This window comes from Pseudorca crassidens, chromosome 2, assembly GCF_039906515.1.
Source record: "Pseudorca crassidens isolate mPseCra1 chromosome 2, mPseCra1.hap1, whole genome shotgun sequence".
In the NCBI taxonomy this organism is placed as follows: domain Eukaryota; kingdom Metazoa; phylum Chordata; class Mammalia; order Artiodactyla; family Delphinidae; genus Pseudorca; species Pseudorca crassidens.
In genome coordinates this window covers 156038663-156053392 of record NC_090297.1, presented here as the reverse complement: position 1 = coordinate 156053392, position 14730 = coordinate 156038663, and the positions used below count along the sequence as shown (strand labels likewise).

The following is a 14730-nucleotide window of genomic DNA, read 5'->3' as shown; positions in this document are numbered from 1 at the left end:
TTTCTTTACACTAACAATGAAATATCAGAAAGAGAATGTAAAAAAAATCCTTTTTAAAATCGCATCAAAAAAATAAAATACATAGGAATAAACCTGACCAAGGAGGTGAAAGACTTATATGCTGAGAAGTATAAAACATTGTTAAAGGAAACTGAAGATGATTCAAAGAAATGGAAAGATATCCCATGCTTTTGAATTGGAAGAATTAACATTGTTAATATGACCATACTACCCAAAGCAATCTACAGACTTCATGCTATCCCTATCAAATTACCCAAAACATTTTTCACAGAACTAGAAAAAGTAATCCTAAAATTTTTATGGAAACATAAAAGACCCAGAATTTTCAAAGCAAGGAAAGGACAAACCTGAGGAAAAAGAACAAACCTGGAGGTGTAACCCTCCCAGACTTCAGACAACACTACAAGCTACAGTAAACAAAACAATGTGGTATTGGCACAAAAACACACATACGGATCAATGGAACATAATAGAGAGCCCAAAAATAAACCAACTGACCTACGGTCAATTGATCTATGACAAAGGAAGCAAGAGTATACAACGGAGAAAAGACAATCTCTTCAGCAAGTGGTGCTGGGAAACCTGGATAGCCACAAATAAATCAATGAAGTTAGAACACTCTTTCATACCAGGCACAAAAATAAAGTCAAAATGGCTTAAAGACTTAAATATAAGACACGACACCATAAAACTCCTAGAAGAGAATATAGGCAAAACATTCTCTGACATAAATCATAGCAATGTTTTCTTAGGTCAGTCTCCCAAGGCAATAGAAAAGAAACAAAAATAAACAAATGTGATCAAATCAAACTTTAAAGCTTTTGCACAGCAAAGGAAACAAAACGATAAGACAACCTATGGAATACGAGAAAATATTTGCAAACAATGCGACAAACCAGGGCTTAATTTCAAAAATATACAAACAACTCATACAACTCAATACCAAATAAACAAACAAACCAATTTTTAAAAATGGGCATAAGACCCAAATAGACATTTCTCCAAACATACAGGTGGCCAACCAGCACATGAAAAGATGTTGAACATCACTAATTATTAGAGAAATGCAAAGCAAAACTACAATGAGATATCACCTCACTTCTACTGTATAGCACAGGGAACTATATTCAATATCTTGTAATAAACAGTAAAGGAAAAGAATATGAAAAATAATATATATGTATAACTGAATCACTTTGCTGTACAGCAGAAATCACTCCAATCAGAATGGCCATCATTAAAAATCTACAAATAATAAATGCTGGAGAGGGTACGGAGAAAAGGGAACTCGCCTACACTGTTGGTGGGAATGTAAATTGCTGCAGCCACTATAGAAGACAGTATGGAGGTTCCTCAAAAAACTAGAGTTGCCATATGATCCAGCAATCCCACTCCTCGGTGTATATGCAGAGAAGACCATAGTTCAAAAAGATACATGCACCCTAATATTTATAGCAGCACTATTTACAATATCCAAGACATGGAAGCAACCTAAATGTCCATCAACAGATGAATGGAGAGATATATATATATATAGTACTCAGCCATAAAAAAGAACGAACAATGCCATTTGCAACATGAATGGACCTTGAGATTATCATACTAAGTGAAGTAAGTCAGAAAGAGAAAGACAAATACCATATGATATCACTTATATGTGGGATCTAAAATATGATACAAATGAACTTATTTACAAAACAGAAACAGACTCACAGACATAGAAAACAAATTTATGGTTACCAAAGGGGAAAGGGAGTGGGAGAGGGATAAATTAGGAGTTTGGGATTAGCAGATACAAACTACTATACAACAAGGTCCTACTGTATAGCACAGGGAACTATATTCAATATCCTGTAATAAACAGTAAAGGAAAAGACTATGAAAAATAATATATATGTATAACTGAATCACTTTGCTGTACAGCAGAAATTAACACTACACTGTAAATGAATTATACTTCAATAAAAAAAGAAATGATGACTTAAAAAAAGAAAAAGGGCTGCAGTAGTTCAAAGCTTCAGATATCAGTATATTGCCTTAGTATTTCTGCTTCTGCCGAGTGCCTGTGGGTGATTTCCCACTCATTTGATGTGTAGAATTAGCGAGGTCTGTCTGTTTCTAAAATAGGTGTTCCCTTGATGTCTATATGTCCCTTACAAGACTAAACTAGTTATCTTCAACTATTTGCTCTCTTTCAGCCTAGGAGTTTTTTTCCACAACACGTGATGTGCCCATTTTGAACGTTATTCATCTGAAAGACAAATTCGTATGGAAGTACTCATTGGCAGATCAGTCACAAATAACATAGCCTGAAGTTTACATATAATTCTCTGCTTGATAACTGTAAACTTTCTCTTCTACTCAAAAAGCACATCTGGTAGTATATTATTACCTGAGTAACATTCTGACTGCTTTAATTATTTTAAAAAATCATTTAAAACTTTCAAAACCTAACTCTTCTGTATGACGTATTGTTGACCCACGTCACAAATGATCTAGTTAAAACAATGTTTTATGATATTGAGATTAACTATGAGGATGCTGATAACTGTTATTCTATGATGTTTCTAGATCATTAATGAGGTGGATCAAGTAACTTTCCAGGTCTGAGCCAAAGAAACACGCATCAAGCAAGTAGATAAGAGATTAATAATGAATCATGTGGTTCTATGCAGCCTATAAGAAACATGCTAGTGGACTGATAGGTAATGATCATTATTACTTTGGTAGCAAGTCCCAGCTCTTGTCTCAGTTCACTCTCAGTAGAACAAGTAAAATTACTTTGTATTATTGTCTCCCAGGAATTTCCCCAGTCCCTGTAACAGGGAGAGTCAGTATTATTTGACTGTTTCTCCAGTTAGGTGACAATTTTCAAGTCTCATCTTGTCTTTTCCTTTTTTTCTCTTTTTGAAAATACAAAACTAAATGAAATTTGAATTATAAAGTAGCTACATTTCATAACACCTGAATAATGTGGATTTGATATTCTTTGGGTTGGAGGAGAACGAAAGAGATAAATTTTTGCTTGAGGTTGGGCAGGAGGAAACAGATCTGAGTAGAGTAACATAGTCAATAACTTTATAAATTGAAGGATGGCATGAGGGCCTTGGGTGTCTGATAAGAGAAAGGGCATCAAAAGCTTGAACAAAGTTTAACTATTACAAAGCTACAATTTCGACCACGGCTACTTGTCTTTCTATTCTTCCTAAATGTCAGGTAGAAAGAGTTGCCTCAGGAAACTTAAAGATGACCACACTCTTTTTCTATGGAAGGTTTTCTTGAGGGAAAGAAGGAATTAATGAACTTGTTTTCTCCCTCCTCTGAGCCTGAAGAATGTGAGGCTGTGGGACAAGTTAGGGATTTATGGGGTAACTGTTGTGTCAGGAGCAGCAGCATTTCTTCCTCATTGGGATTTGATTATTTGTTAATCCCTAAATCAGGTCCTTCTCCAACAGAATGACTCCAAGCAGAGCATACTTTACAGTATGCTTTACTTTACAGAAGACACTGAATGTTTCCACTTTTCTCTACATATATTTATAAGTTTTAAAAATCTGCATTGTTGGGAACAATAAAAGTTTATTAAAAATTAAAATTTCGAAGAGATTAATTAATACAATATTTGCTCTGTTGTTTTCATCATTGTTATACTGTTGAAGTTGAGATGAACTCAGCTTGCTCAATAATTATTTATTCATTTCACCAGGTCTTTGGCACTTACAGCTCTGTGTCTTCTGTCTTTGCAGGGCTGGCTCTGCGTGTTTAGGTCTGAAAAGAAAAAAGGTGTAGTGGATGAATAGAAAAGGAAATAAATATTAAAATAAATTAATAATGGACCTTATACTCTATAATGTGCCATAAAGTTAGGAGTGTGGTTAACTTAACCCTCTCTACTTGAGGTCCACTAAAAAAAAATTTTTTTAACAGAAGAAAAAGGAAAGATCATCTAAGACTGAGCCCTGAGGCACTTCCTCATCTTCAAGTGAGGAGCTAGCAAAGAATAGCATGAAAGACTAGCTAATTAGATAAGGGAAGAGGGGGACATTCAATACTGCAAAGATCAGGAAAGAGATATTTCCAAATGGAAGGAGTGTCAGTTGCATCACTGCTGCTGAAAATATCGGACACTGTCCATTGGATTTGCAACTTGATGGTCATTGGTGAACTTGACAAAAGCAGTATCAGTGGAGTGATGTGATCTGAAGGCAGTCTCTAGTAAACTGAAGAGAGAATCAGAGGCGAAGTGTAGATGGTGAGCAAATATGCCCTAGAAATGGAGAGGTAGTTGAAGTGGGATGCAAGTTGAGGGAGTTTTGTTTGGTTTTGCTTTTAAACATGGGAGATAATACAGCAAGTTTACAGTATTAGTTTATGGCAGTGGTCCAATAAAGAGAAATAAACTGATGATGTAGGAAGAAGAGTAGAAAATTAAAGGTGCATTGTCCTTGATGGGGTGTGGAATCCAGCACATTAGTAGATTTTTTTTCTTTATTTTTCTTAGGGAATGGAGAGAGAGTTGCTTAGTTTTATATTTATTTATTTATTTTGGGTTGTTAATTTAGTGTTTTTCAAAGTTACTGTACATCCACATAGCTTTAAAAATCAAAAAATTCTACAAGATAGCCAACATAAACGGTCATCATCCTCTTTATCTCTCTGTAATTTGTCCCTGCACAGAACCATCACTTCCAACTCCAGGGTATATATATCCGTATCTCTAAATAACATGCAATGTTATGACTTTTTGGTTGTTTTAATTTCTGGTTTTAGGTATTAGATCATGACTTCCTATCATTGAAGATGAGGATTAATGTTTTTCACCACCTTTTCTTTTCTCCCAGCACCTATACTCTTTCCATTTCTCTATCAGTATTGTTACATCAACAGTTTGGTTAGATTGATATTTAACATTTAATTTATTATAACTATGGCCTGTCAAATTTAATAATGATTATGTTTACTTTCCTGAAAAATACAACTATTTTTATTTCTCAATTTAAAAATGGTATCTTTTTCTTTGCTGAATTTTCAAGGACATCATAAATTCAATCTCCAAAATCTCCCCCATTTATCTAAATCTCTTATGAATACATTCAAGGGTTTTAGATATTTTATATTCTTGAAGAAATAGCTCCTGGATGCTCTAATCTGCTTCAATCTGGGATGGTTGCTCTCTGTGTTAAGTGCAAGCTGTCATATCCTCATCTAGGGATTTTAAATATCTATCAGATATGTTGGAGACTCTACTTCTTGAAGCCCATGACTTCCCCTTTCTTGGTTTACTCCCTATTTTTGGTGAAGCCCTTTCTCCAAGGATTTTCTGAAAAAGAGTAAATGGTAAGTAAGTTTTTTGAGACCTTGTCTATGTGAAAATATTTTTATTCCATCCTCACATTTGATTTGGCTAGGTATAGAATATTAAGTTGGAAATGATTTTCCTCCAACAATTTGAAGACATCAGTCAGCTATTCTCTAATTTCCAATGTTGCTGTTGAGAAGTCATGAAGATTCCTAATCCTTCAATCGTGACTTATTTTTCTCTCCAGAAGCTCTTCTCTCTGCTCCCAGTGTTGTTACATTTATTGATGACATGACAGATTCTGGCCTGTGTTCCCCATTGTTCTGGCACTAGTGGACTTTGTTAAACTAATTACACAAGGCAACCATTAGACCTAAGTGGCTCTAATGCTTTTGTGGCCTATATAAGCAAACCAAAACCTAAGCCTGTAAGTGCTTCAAGGTTAAGAAAGTGAAACCTAAGAATAACCAATCACAAACAGCCAACTGGCTTTAAGCTATAGCTAATCAGATCATTTCCTTTGCTTCTGCACTTTCTCTATGTAAGTCTTTGTCCTGGCTTCTACCGGCAGATTGCTCCTAATCACTTCTGGTTTGATGCTGCCCTGTTATAATCCAGTTTTTCTCAAATAAACAAAAATTTTAACCTGCCTCCACTTCTATTTTAACAGCTTTACTCTGAAAACTCATTTCTGCTAGTTCTAAAATATTTTCTTGAATTTGTTTAATAGTTTCTTCCTCTTTGTTTTTCAACATTATTCAGATGTTGGACATACTGAACTGTTCCTCTAATTAACTTCTCTCTCACATTTTCCTTCTCTTTGAATATTTGCTCTACTTTCTGTAGACTTTTACAGCCATATATTCCAACATTTCTACTAAATTTTTTCTAAGAAATACCCTAGTAATCTCCCAGGTTGGGAGGTATCTTAAATTAGAATCTTCAGAGTTTTTATTTATTATACATTATTATATACAGTCCTCTATTATTATTATAGGATAATAAGAATATTTTAACTGATAAGCATAGAAACTTACTATAAATTTTGTCAACAAGGTGTTTAGATTTAGAACAAAGGAAAGAGAAAACCACTGCATTGTTCATTTGGCCTTCATGGCAGGACATCAAGTTCCATAACTTGAACAGAAAGCAAAGTCAAAGAGAAACTCAAACAAACCATGCAAATATCAACAAGAATAAAGCAGGTCAATATTGTCATCAGACAAAGTTCAAGGTAAAAAAAGAAAAAAAAGAATTAAAAAACCATGCACACAAATCTCTAAGCAAAATAAAAACGTATTTTGCATAGATAAAAGCTTGCATCCTAAAATGAAGATGTATAGTGTCAACTATTAATTTAAAGGCACTTACATTACATTTTCATTATTAAGTAACAAAAATAAATTAACTAAGTCAATGTTTCCCAAATTTCAGTCATTTGTATAGCACCTTCACAATATACTTAAAGTTTTGTTTCATCTTATGTACATTTTATTTATATAAAAATGTAACATTATACTGCTGCTGGAGAAGGGAAATCAGGTTCATTGATAAATAGAAGGGAAAAATACAAATAAATTCTAAATTGTAGCTGAATTCTTCACCTGTGGATGAACTTTAGCCAAAGGCGTTCCCTCTCTTTTTACAAGAGATATTAGCAAGTGTTGGAGAAGTGTAAAATAAACATTTGCACATACACCTAAAAGACTCTTTCTTACAAAATAGAGATCGAAAATGGGATAATGGCCAATGTTACTTAATGTTGCATTCCTGGGCCATGTACAGGTGGCAATATTGGTTTATATCACACCCTTGCAGAAACTCTGAACTAGACTTAAGTCAGGAAGTTGTGGTGAAGAAAAGGAAATACAAAATAAACCAAAAGAAAATAGGAAGAAATTAATAATCAAAAAAGAACGTTCAAAATAACAAGGAAAAAAGGAGTTGACATATATTGAGCCATTATTTGATCTCTAGAAAACACAAATTGTCATGGGAAATGTGAAATGAAGTGGGTCCCTTCCCTGACAAACTCCTTGAAATGGCTACCTTTTCTCTACTTTGAGAAGTAGGCTCACCAGAAGTCACAGGAAATTAATAAGGTGAGAAAGATGGGTCCAAGAGGGCTAGAGCAACTAGTTGCAACTTTTTAAAAATTAATTTTATAAGTTCTATAAAGCCAGTGTGCAATATCCCCAGAAATTAAGAGGAACAGCAAACAAGGTAGCGCTGGCTCATTGGGCTTAGTGACACAGTGTGCCAACCCAGTAAAAGGCAACCAAATACCCCTGGGATAAATTGTAAACAGGGTTCCAGTGAGCAGGGAGCTACACATATGACTCCTTATATAAAGAATAAATGTAAATTGGTCTTGCTCTTCCTGAAGTAGGCAGAGACTTTGAATGGAAATGAAAATGAAGAATAAATGTAAAGTACTCCTCTCTTAGTAACATAGTACAACTATAACCACATTAGCAACATTAAGTCTAGCCTGAATTTAAACCTAAGCAAGTCCCCTGAGTGTGGCAGTCAAAATCAGCTGAAATTCTGAAAATGGGACATAATGCTATGAATGTTGAACAAAAAGATTTAATTTATAATCTAAGTTTTATACCATTTAATATTTCTGTTGCAGAAAGCTAAGAAAGAATACTGAAGAAAAGAACAAGAGCTAAAAAATATAGGAAGAGAAGGTTGCTAAAGTCTTCTGGGAAAGTTCTTTCTTATTTTTTGGGGACTGCTTCTGGAGAGACCCTCTTTCACTGAAAGTTATTACATGCAGATTCAAGGTTTGGAATTGCTGTAGCCATCTTGTCAAAATCTGAAGATGAAGCCTACACAAAGAAAAGGGCAGAATGAAGATAACATAAGAGAGATAAAACTACAACAGTGAGATCATCTAGTCTGGAAACTGTTCTATCTGTGGATTTGTAACCAAGCAGGACCCTATGTGACCTTCCTGGGACAGAAGCGCTACCAATGTTCTCCACCTGCCTCTTGTTTTAGAAAAGCTTTAGTGTCCCAGGTTCCCCTGAGTTGCAAAAGTCTGGCTCAAGAATTAATGATTGAAAGAATGTGAACATGTAGTAACAAAAAATAGTAGTTGAGCCAGGAGAACTGGTGACAATTTGAACAATAAATCAGGCATATAGCAGAATCTTTAGTTCTTCTCTGAAGGGTATAGATAGCAGTATCTGATGCACATTCCTGAGTTGTTTTACAGATACTAAAACCACCACCAGATGGAAGAAGCTAATGGCATGATGACCATGAGCATGTACTCCAAGACATGCTGGAGCCTGAGGATTGATAATGTTAATCCCTGTGACACCACCTTGTTACCTCACCATCAATCAATCAGGGAATTGTGCATGAGCTGATCATGCACAATTCTCTGTGACTCCTCTCCCTCATCTCCCCTTTAAAACCCCTTTCCTGAAACCCATCAGGGAGTTCGGGGGTTTTGAGCATTAGCTGCCCATACTCCTTGCTTGCTTGGTGCCTGCAATAAATGCTGCACTTACCTTCACCACAACCTGTTGTCAGTAGATTGGCTTTACTGTGCACAGGCAAGCAGACACAAGTCCAGCTGGGTAACAGTTTTAGTTATGTGAGTCCATCTGGGCTGGATATCCAAGACAGCTCACTCACATGGCTGAGAATTGATGCTGGGTGCCAGCTGTGAGCTCACCTAAGCTGTTGACTAGAATGCCTGCCTGTGGCCTCTCCAGGACAACTGTCTTAGGGCAGTCAAACTTTTTACATGGTGGCTGACTTAGCACAGGGTAAGTGTCTCAAAAGACTCATGGGGAAGTAGCACAGCCTTTTCTGACCTATCTTCAGCAGCACTCAGATTCTATTTGTTATCAGTGAGTCATAAGACCAGCCTAAATTAAAGGGGAAGATACTATTTAGACTCACCTGTGAAAAAGTCACACTGTGGAAAAGCAGATGGGATGGGAGATATTGCTGTTGGAAAATAAATTTTGCCACACCCATTTATTTATTTTTTTAAATTATTTTTAATCATTCTGCACTGCCAAGCTCCATTTCCTGAGAAATATTAATAATGATACAAAAAAAATCCCACTATGTGCCTGCAAAATAGTTAAGATTGTGGGTTAGTTGGATGATACTGGGCATCAATTTTCTCTTCTATAAATAGGAATAATAATAGGACCTACCTCATAGGGTTGTTCTCAGTGTTAAAAGAATTAATACATATAAGTGCTAGAAAATTTTCTAGATCATAACATGTATCAATAGGTGATTGTTAAAAGGGATTAAAATAGCCCATTTATAAAACATCTGTCAGTTAACATTTTAAGTTAAAATGTATGGTGGAAATAGAAGATACACTCAAAATAAAATGAAACAGAATTATCTAAAATAAAATGAGAAACATACATCAGGCAAATAACCACTATAAAACTGGCATAGAAAACAATATTTGAAAGAATTTAAAATAACAAGTAACAGAAATAAAGAGTGATGTTCCCAATGAAGAGAGACTACCTATAAAGAAATCATTGGAGCATTGTGTATAACAGCAAAAAATTACCCTTCATTAAAAACTGTATAAATAAAAAGTTTTACATTCATTCAATGAAATACTGTTAAGTTAAAAGATTATTAAGAAAATGTCATAAATAAAATGTGCTAAATTCATGTGATGGAATACTATTAAGTAAAAACATCATGGCTAGATGTTAAAAACAGAATCCGGTTATAGAACAGTAAAATGTAAATTTTTAAAAACCGTTGTTTGCACACCAATATGCAAACCAAAAAATACACTGGTGAATATTATATCAAAACAATGACAGTTTCTGGGAAGATGGGGAAGAAAATGCCACTCCATTATTAGTAATTTATTTTATTTTACAAAGGGTATGAAGCAAATATATCAAAATGCTAGCATTTCCTAGGAAATGAGAGTAATTATTAGTAAGTGCTTGTTTCTGTAATTTTCTGTCAAACCGATGACAACGCTAACAATACTACCTTCACACTAAACTTTGGTGTGCTGTCTTCTTATTCAGTGTTGTCTGTCTTTTAATGGTGGAAAGCATAACCATATGGGATGGACGGTTCATTGTTTTCTAAAACCATTCCACTGTCTTTTACTCTGAATTTTTTTTATTCTGACCTTCTAACTTCTAAATAAATCTTGGTTTGTTTGACAGAGGGAGGAGATACTGAGATACAAAGAGGTGAGGGGGGTGGTTCTGGAATGTTTAAATGGTAGTTCAACTATTATGCTCTTTCATTTAAATTTTCAAATTTTAAATATATACGAGTCAAGTTCATAAGCCACAAAATAACAGTGTTACCTAGAGGTTTTACAGAGACTAACTCTAAGAAGCTTGGCTCTGCAGGTCCTGGACTTTTGACTTCTGGACATCATCCAATGGTTCTCTTTCTTGATTAACTGTCATCTGGTTCCAAACAGTTCAAAGAAGAAACGAGAGAAAAAAATTGTGATTCCTATGCAATTTTATATCTGTTCCTGCTTTCCTATCATCATCTATAAAAACAACATGCCTTTAATCTGAAAACGTGTTATCAATGCAAAAAACTTGGAGAACCTGTACGCAAAAAATTAAAATTCCGAAATCACCTATGATTATGGACATTTTCCCCATTACATTTAAAAAAAGAGTTCTTAGAGTACCAACTAAGAAGAGAAAGGAAACTGTACAGACCTCAAAACAACAAGTTAAACGAACTGAGTAATTAGTGTTGGCTTTTTATGGATAATTATGATTTCATTCTCTATACTTTGTTTTCTAAAATTTCTGTACTTAAGAGGTAATCTGGAACAGATGAAAAAAGAGCAAATAGAACATGTAACGTTTACATGGTAGATAAATGAATAAGTAAATTCTCCTCTCTAGGCTACGCCACCAACCAAATACTGACTCATTAGCTAATACCTCTCTGTTAGGCACAGTAACACAGTAAAACCAAACCAAACCAAATAAACACTGGTTCAAGGACACCACGAACCCCCTTTCCCATCATTCGTTTCCCAGGAATCCCAGGGCTCTACAGTGAGGAAGTTAAGCCCGCCCCTCACGCTTCACTGGCCATTGGCCACTGGTCCCGCCCCACAAGCTCGTCTTTGAAGCCGTTGATTGGATATGAGTGAGGACCGTGGAGGGGACTGGTACTGACAGCCGGTGCGGAGGCGTGGCCATATCCCCCGGAAGTTCTACCCGGGCCGCCGCGCTATGGATCGCGCGCTACGGCTCCTCGCGCGTTCGCGTTTCCTCTCGCGCGCTCCAGCTTCCGACCCCCGCCCTGGCCCCGGCCCGGGTGGCGCGGCACTCCTGCTGCTTCGGCCTCCGAACGTCGTTCGAATGGTGAGCTCGTGCCGCCCAACCGCCGTGGCCGCCCCGCGGTGACCTTCAGGCCTCCCGCCTGCCGGCCCTAAGGTCCCGATACTCGGCTGCGTGTTGGAACTTCGCTGCCGGCCCGGGGCGCCTCCTCCGCCGGGGGAGCGCCCGGGAGGGGCGGCAGCTGTTGGCGAGATCCCTGTCGGGCTTCCCCGACCCCGCCCCAGCCGCGCTCACTGCTTTGCCCCTGCCCGCGGCGGCTGACCTCGGAACGGTGCTGGGGTGGACGGTGTGAAGAGGGGGCGGCGCCGGAATGGGACGGTGTCCGGAGGGAGCTGCTCCGCTTCTGCCTTTGATGGGCCGAGCTGGATCCAGCCCCTCTGAGCTACCTTCTGGGGTCACAGCTCTGCAGGGAACTGTTCTTAGGCCTCCAGGCGGGTTGAAAGTTCTTGTGAACCTAAGAGATTTTACTTTTCATGAAATTGGCCATTTAGTTTGTTAGGCTGGTTTTCCCCACTTAACTTTTGTATAAACCCTGAAATGTGAAACAGGGGCAGAGTGTCCTGAAGTACGTTGGAGGAAATTGCATGGACCATAACATAACTACAGCTGAATCAGCACTTTTTATTGAGAAAGACCTGCAAGGAACTTAAAGGTCCAATTTCAGGTTATGACACCCTGACTTACATGAGCCCTTTTGCGCTTTAGAGTGTCACCTTAGGTAATTTGGGCTTCAACAAGCATTAAATACGTATGCTCACATCTGTATTATCAGGAAAAGTTTGAGAAATAAATGCTAGTTTAGGAAGACTTACATTCTGCACTCTTCACTGCTGTATGAGCTTTCATTGAGAGAGATGTGACTTCAGACCCTAGTCTGCTACTCAGAGTTGGGATTTGGAGCAGGTAATATTTGTCCTCAGTGTCTGCCGGTAAAATGAAAATAATTACAAATACTCGTCAAGATTGCCCCTGTGAAAGTACTTTGAGTTTGGGATATGGTGAGTGCTTATTAAATGAATGCTTCCATCTAAGGTATTTCAAAGGCCCAAGACATTTTTCTGGGCTATAAACTGTAAGATAATTTGATGACATTACTGTACTTGAAACTGCGAAATCAGGGGTGCTTTATATTTCTGCAACTCCCTGCTTGAATAATTTTAGTGCACTTTAGAGCCTTTTAAAAATTTGTTTTTCACTTATTTAGTGTTTTGTAAAAGGGAATAGAAGGCTGGAGAACTGACTCTATCCCGCTGTCAATGTCAAAAAAATAGCATTGCGTTGCTTTTAATGTTGTAATGTTAGCTAACATCAGATGCGGATAGATTTTTTTTTATATATAATCCTAAATACATCTTTTGCCCTCTAATCTTCTCAGCTCCAAAATCTCTAAGTTGATTTTATTAAAAGTTTTTCTTGTTGCTAGTGTTAAGAAATAAACTATATTCAATATCCTGTGACAAACCATATGTAGAAGAATATGAAAAAGAATATATATGTATAACTGAGTCACTTTGCTGTATAGAAGAAATTAACACAATATTATAAATCAACTATACTTCAATAAGATTTTTTTAACAAAACAAAGAAATTCACATAACCCTAAATGCCCTGTTACCTTTTATCTCAATTAAGAACACAAAGAAGTTCATCCAACAGGAAGATTACATTGAATGCTCCCTGTGTGTAAAACAGTCACTATGGGCACAGAGTTTAGAGACTACTGAGGCATATTAAATAAGCAAAGAAGTCATGCACAGTTAATAACACTGTGGTACCAAGGAGAAAAAGTACAGTGAGAGTGAGAATATATAATGGAGACCTGCTGTGAAACTGCCTTGGTAGCATGGTGGACAAGGAAGTCCTACATTTTTTAAAGTTACTTTATTTTATGATCTTCAGGATGGTTATAAAGTCTGGAAACATAGATAATATTCTGTGTTACAATGCAATATCAATAAACCATTTATTACATATTTGTCAGTATTTCAAGACTTAGTGGTCACCCTATATTTTAAGAACAGAAAGACTTTTTAAAAAGTCTGTTTAAAGAAACTGAAAGCCCAAACACAATGAAGTCAAATTTTGGATTTTTATCTCTTGAGATAGTCTTTTTGCCTAGGAAATGATTTGGATTTTCTTGAACACTGAAATATTCTTTTAAACCACCTTAGGATAAGAATCTGAAAGGCATTTTATATTTTCTTTAGGAGATACCATGGTTTAGTTAATGGTTATCTTACACATGCGTGGGAATATACTATAGGCCTGAGGCCTATATTTTTTTGGCTGGCCTTTCTGATTTAGACTGGCATGCAAATTTGGAGACCACCTCATCAATTCCTGAGGTTACTGGAATTAGTGGTTGGTAATAGCACTTGGTATTTCTAGGGCTAAATAGCAATCATACTACAGTGAACACTGGACACATTAGTCATTCATGCTTCTCCAGGAGGGGAAGTGATTGTGAATAAACATGCATCTCCCAGGACATCAGGAAATTGCACATTTGTGCCTGCCCCATGCCTAGCTGGTTAACTCTTTAAACTTCTCCCAGAAATTCTGCTCTCTAAATTACAGGTTATAAAGACATGGTTTTCAAAAAAACTAGTTTTTTGTGACAATGGATTATATTATATGAATTAAAAACATATTTAATAGATACCATCATGACATCATTTTTCATCAAAAGCACTGATAATTTTCCCATTAATTTAGGTGAGCAGCCCTCCTCTTCTTGCCCAAGCCACTGGGAAGAGGTGACATACATTATAATGTGGGAAGGTTTTGAAAATCATACGTATGTTTTTCAGACTTCAGGTGGACTCATTAATGGGTGGAGAAATCAATGTAGTGGGCAATTAACAGCATTGGTTTTTTGACAGGATAGCATAGAATAGAAAATAGGCTTACAGGACAGATTTTTTCACAGAATTTTTGTTTCAGGTTTGTGTGCATATACATGTGTGTTTATGTACAATATAAAGGTTTTTTCTTCTGTAGGTCATTGGGAAGAACGTTTGAAGAGATTTGGCAGTTACCTGTTTCATTGTTCCTCTATCTGTGTATATG

At 36.6% G+C, this 14730-nt stretch overlaps 1 protein-coding gene across 2 annotated transcripts in view; it reads left to right on the top strand.

Moving 5' to 3' along the window:
* Positions 1 to 11519: 11519 nt before the first annotated feature.
* The window catches only part of FH (fumarate hydratase), a 41629-nt gene continuing 38418 nt past the window's right edge, over positions 11520 to 14730 (top strand). The window contains exon 1 of one of the 2 annotated variants that reach the window (XM_067729453.1): positions 11520 to 11685. In XM_067729453.1, coding sequence (XP_067585554.1) covers positions 11554 to 11685 — 132 coding nt within the window. In that variant the 5' untranslated portion in view covers positions 11520 to 11553. The remainder of the gene's footprint in view (positions 11686 to 14730) is intronic. The other variant, XM_067729451.1, reaches the window with a different exon arrangement.